This window comes from Medicago sativa, chromosome 1, assembly GCF_051527215.1.
Source record: "Medicago sativa cultivar Bolivia chromosome 1, Bolivia_mono, whole genome shotgun sequence".
Classification (NCBI taxonomy): Eukaryota; Viridiplantae; Streptophyta; class Magnoliopsida; order Fabales; family Fabaceae; genus Medicago; species Medicago sativa.
Window position 1 is genome coordinate 87,101,364 of NC_140749.1, and position 2,506 is coordinate 87,103,869.

Sequence of the window (2,506 nt, forward strand, 5' to 3'; positions counted from 1 at the left end):
TTTTTCTTATATATATTTTAAAAATTATTCGATTTTTACAAAATAGAAACAAAACAATTCATTTATAAACACCAATATAAGATAACACGTTTAAAAAATGATTGAGTACTTATCATGACATAGGAATATGATGGTGAGATAACCTTTGTCGTGAATTGACCTGTATGTACCACCCACGATGACTTCACAAGGGTATAATCGTCCATGCAGAAAATTTCCGCGGGTACGGTAGTTAGGAAACGCGCCCATTTAGTGGACCCCACCTCAATTCGGCTTATTACAACAATGTGAAAAGCTGACTCAGCGATAGTTGTGTCTATCCAATCTCATTTGTCCACGTTACCTTCATTTCTCTCTATATATCCCTTCAATTGAAACTTACTTTCACTCGCTCTCATTTCATTCATCATTCTCATCTTCTTTTAACAAAATAACAACAATGGCTTTTCGTAACAAACCTTCTCCCTTCGACTGCATTATCTTTGGTATGTAATTCATCTTCTCTTACTTTCTCCAATTTACAAACTCCTTCAATATCATTTTTCTCTAATTTATTTATTGATCAAACAGATTTGGATGATACCTTGTACCCATCTAACACCGGAATCGGAGCTTCTGTTAAGAAAAATATCGACCTCTTCCTCATGGAAAAATGTGGTTTCTCACAAACCAAAGCTTCCACCCTGAGAGTTGAACTCTTTAAATCCCACGGTAGCACCCTCGCCGGTTTGCGCGCACTAGGCTATGATATCACCGCAGAAGAATACCACAGGTAACTTAGTCTATACTTGATATCACGGTAAACATGTCAGAATGATCGTGAGTTTTCAAAAGCTATAATACCTAATGGAAAATCACGATGGATCAGTGACTCTGAAATACACCTACTTTATTTTACTCCAAAGTAGTATGATGCTAATTAATTTTTCGTTCTTTTTAGTTTCGTGCACGGAAGGCTATCTTACGAATTAATCAAACCAGACATTCAGTTACGAAACCTCTTACATTCCATCAACCAAAGGAAGATTGTATGTCCATTTTTTAATCTTAATTTAGTTAACTTGAAATTATTATTATTATTATTATTTTTGGTATATATTTCTAATTTTGGAATTATTTCTGTTATTGTTTAGATATTTACGAATTCGGACAGGATTCATGCGCTTAGAGCGTTGGACAGGCTTGGGATAACAGACTGTTTTGAACTGATTATATGTTTTGAGACTTTAAACCCGAATCTACCGAATTCAACCCGTCCCGACGAATTCCCTGTCCTCTTGAAACCTTCACTGGATGCCTTCAAGATTGCAATCCAAGCTGCCAACGTGGATCCTCGTCGTACGGTGAGTCAACTAATTATACTAGTTGTAACGATTTGTCGAATGATGGACACTAACGTTCTTTTTTATTGTATTTTGTTGTATATATTTATTCAATTTAAATGTTTAGATTTTGATTGAAAAAAGTTTAACTAAAATAAATAATTAGTTGTCAAACTCTTTATGATTATGTTGTTGATTTGGATTAGACTTTGAAAAAGAATTGAGTTGTTGAGGATAAATTTGTTATAAAAAATAGTTAACGATTAGTTAACTTTGGAGTTGCATAAAATAAATGTATAAATTATTTATTAAAAAAAATTGATGTTTTGTACTAGTACTATATAATAACTTTTATGAAGTTATAGTCGCAATCTTTATGAATGAGATCTTGTTCCATATATGACAATTAAATCTCATCAGTGAAAATTTATCTCTTGTTTTGCAGTTGTTTCTAGATGACAGTGTTAGAAACATCATTGCGGGTAAAGAAATGGGTCTCCGCACTGTTTTGGTAATTTTACTAACCAAGTTAATATTTACTTGCAAGTTCAATTTCACAATGAATTGAGTCGCTGTGATTTTGTAGACCATGATTCTGGCAAACAAATTGTAATTACACCAAACAGCACTAATTTAATTGAGATTTGTTTATTTCTTATTTGTGATTATGAAATGAACTAATGATGTATGTATATGTGTTTATTTAGGTTGGGGAGACGGTGAAAAACAATGTAGGGGACTATGTAGTGGAATGTGTAAATAGCGTTACACTTGCAGAAGTGATTCCTGAGATATGGGGAAGTAGAGTGGATGATTATGATCAAAAGCTATCGCGCACAAACAGCGAATTGGATGCTTTGTTAAGCGCATATACTACTGTTGGAGCTTGAAAACTGACCTTTGTTGGATGTTAACGTACATACCCAACTACCTAATCACACTCAACCAAATAAGCACAAAGACAATGAGCAAATAATGTGGGGAATCTCATGTGTGTTGTTAATGATCATGTGAATAGTGTTAACAAGTTAAGGAGTGTCCACGACAAATGAATAAATAAATTTCCTTCAAAAAAAAAAATGAATAAATAAATTGTATGGTAGATATTAAATCAAATGTGTAACCTCCTATGTATTCGAATTGACTTCCAAACTTGTATATTAATAAAAATTCTGAGTTACTCA

At 33.1% G+C, this 2,506-nt stretch overlaps 1 protein-coding gene across 1 annotated transcript; it reads left to right on the forward strand.

Annotated features, from left to right (window-relative positions):
- Window positions 1-386: 386 nt before the first annotated feature.
- LOC146958658 (Haloacid dehalogenase-like hydrolase (HAD) superfamily protein) lies at window positions 387-2,506 on the forward strand. The gene is made up of 6 exons (XM_085740192.1): window positions 387-485; window positions 571-772; window positions 941-1,028; window positions 1,134-1,343; window positions 1,768-1,833; window positions 2,030-2,506. The coding sequence occupies exons 1-6, from the start codon at window positions 440-442 to the stop codon at window positions 2,210-2,212; spliced, it is 795 nt and encodes a 264-aa protein (XP_085596318.1). The 5' UTR covers window positions 387-439; the 3' UTR covers window positions 2,213-2,506.